Source organism: Myotis brandtii, unplaced genomic scaffold, assembly GCF_000412655.1.
Source record: "Myotis brandtii unplaced genomic scaffold, ASM41265v1 scaffold1236, whole genome shotgun sequence".
Classification (NCBI taxonomy): Eukaryota; Metazoa; Chordata; class Mammalia; order Chiroptera; family Vespertilionidae; genus Myotis; species Myotis brandtii.
The window spans coordinates 885836-887480 of NW_005354316.1; the positions used below are offsets into that span (position 1 = coordinate 885836).

At 68.3% G+C, this 1645-nt stretch overlaps 2 protein-coding genes across 5 annotated transcripts in view; both read right to left on the reverse strand.

Annotated features, from left to right (window-relative positions):
* The window catches only part of RASSF7 (Ras association (RalGDS/AF-6) domain family (N-terminal) member 7), an 18318-nt gene that overhangs the window by 15256 nt on the left and 1417 nt on the right, over window positions 1-1645 (reverse strand). The window lies entirely within an intron of this gene.
* The window catches only part of LRRC56 (leucine rich repeat containing 56), a 9525-nt gene that overhangs the window by 4872 nt on the left and 3008 nt on the right, over window positions 1-1645 (reverse strand). For 2 of the 4 annotated variants that reach the window (XM_014533988.1, XM_014533987.1), the window contains exons 1-2: window positions 790-1638; window positions 90-150 (exon numbers count right to left, since the gene is read on the reverse strand). In XM_014533988.1, the coding sequence (XP_014389474.1) occupies window positions 90-150; window positions 790-829 (101 nt within the window). In that variant the 5' untranslated portion in view covers window positions 830-1638. Of the gene's footprint in view, window positions 1-89; window positions 151-789; window positions 1639-1645 lie in introns of those variants that run through there. The other 2 variants (XM_005859235.2, XM_014533989.1) reach the window with 2 other exon arrangements.

The following is a 1645-nucleotide window of genomic DNA, read 5'->3' on the forward strand; positions in this document are numbered from 1 at the left end:
CCTGTGCTGGGCAGCTCAGCCCGGCCTCACCGCACCAGGGGTGGTAGTGCACCCCGTCCCCACCCCAGTGGGCCCAGGAGGGCACTCACCTCACGGAGCCCAGGCGGCTGTCGTTCAACTTCAGTTGGCTGAGGTTGGGCAGGTGCACCCCTGTGGGCCGCAGGGAGGAGGTCAGAGGCCTGCCCACCCGCTCCCCTGCCCGCCTCTCTGCACCCTCGCGGCCCCTCTGCCCCTGCTGCCCGTGGCTTCTCTGCGGCCAGGCTCAAAGGAAGGGTGCAGCGTGGGGCGTGGGAGGCATGCCTGAACCACTAGGGCCACGCGGAGGCCTCCAGGCCGCTGGCCTCTAGGAGTTGGCCTGGAGGAGGGGAGCCAGTGGGCATGGGCGGGGCCACCAAAGTTTGGGTCCCACCCCCAGCCACCTCCCATGGCCCGCCCATGGGCACCCCCAGCCGGTGTCCCCAAGCATCCCAAACTCCCCAGGAAAGGTTCTGAGCTACTGACTCCTACCAGGGACAGGGCACGGCCCTGTGAGACCGAGTCCCCAACCCCTAGACAGAGGAATGCAGGGAAGGCCCATGGGGTGCAGGGAAAACCCATGGGGTGCAGGGAAGGCCCATGGGGTGCAGGGAAGGCCCATGGGGTGCAGGGAAGGTCCATGGGGTGCAGGGAAGGCCCATGGGGTGCAGTGGTCCAGAGAGCAGAGCCTGGCAGGCAGGGCCCGAGCGAGCAGACCCTCAAAGAGCGGTCTGGCCCGGACAGTGGGGGGTGTGGACAGCGAGGGGCTCTTACCGAAGTTGCCCAGGCTGTGCTCACGGGTATCCACGCACATCTCCAGCGTGCTCACCAGCAGCAGGTCCTCCACCTGGGCCAGGGCCTTCTGCAGAGCCAAGGGGCACTCAGCCCTGGGGACTGGACAGCGGTCACTCCCTCCCAGCGCCCCTCCTTGGTGGCCCTCCGGCCTGTCCCAGCCTCACCTGGTGTGAGAGGCTCCTGGTGTGTGGTGCCGGGCAGGTGCAAGGCCAGGTGCACCTCCAGGCCCAGCCAAGGTGCCATGGGGGTCACTGCCCTGCCGGGCCCTGCTCCTGGCACTCCCTGGGCATAGCCAGGCCAGACCCAGTCCCACCCTGTCCTGCTGTCCGGGGTGGGGGGTTGCGAAGGACCCCTTCCGATGTGACAGCTGCCTGCTGGACTGGGGCCCCGGGAAGGTGTAGGCCAGCGGGAGGCATGGGGACAGGGCCTGGTGGGAGCGTCCCGTCCACCTGCAGTGACCAGACAACTAGGACCCTTCTCCACGTTGGTCAGGAAGTGGGGGGACCTCAGGCAGCCAGCTGCGTGCTGGCGGGTGCATCACCCAGGTGGGTCCAAGGAACCCTCCAGTGGGAGCGAGGGTGGGCGACGGAGGGCTTGGCAGTGGCAGCGTCCGCCCCTCACCGCGGCCAGAAAGGGAGGTGGGGCTGCTGGGAGGCGCAGGGCTGCCCAGGAAGCCACTGCGGGGACCTGTAGTCAGAGGGCTCAGCAGAACCTGCCGCCTGAGGGTGGGGCGATGACAGCAACACCTCCCCTCCCCCCATTTGGGACAAAGCCTTCACCAGCTGCCCCAGAGATGACCAGTGGGACCCGACCAGCTCCTGGTCTTTTATTCCCG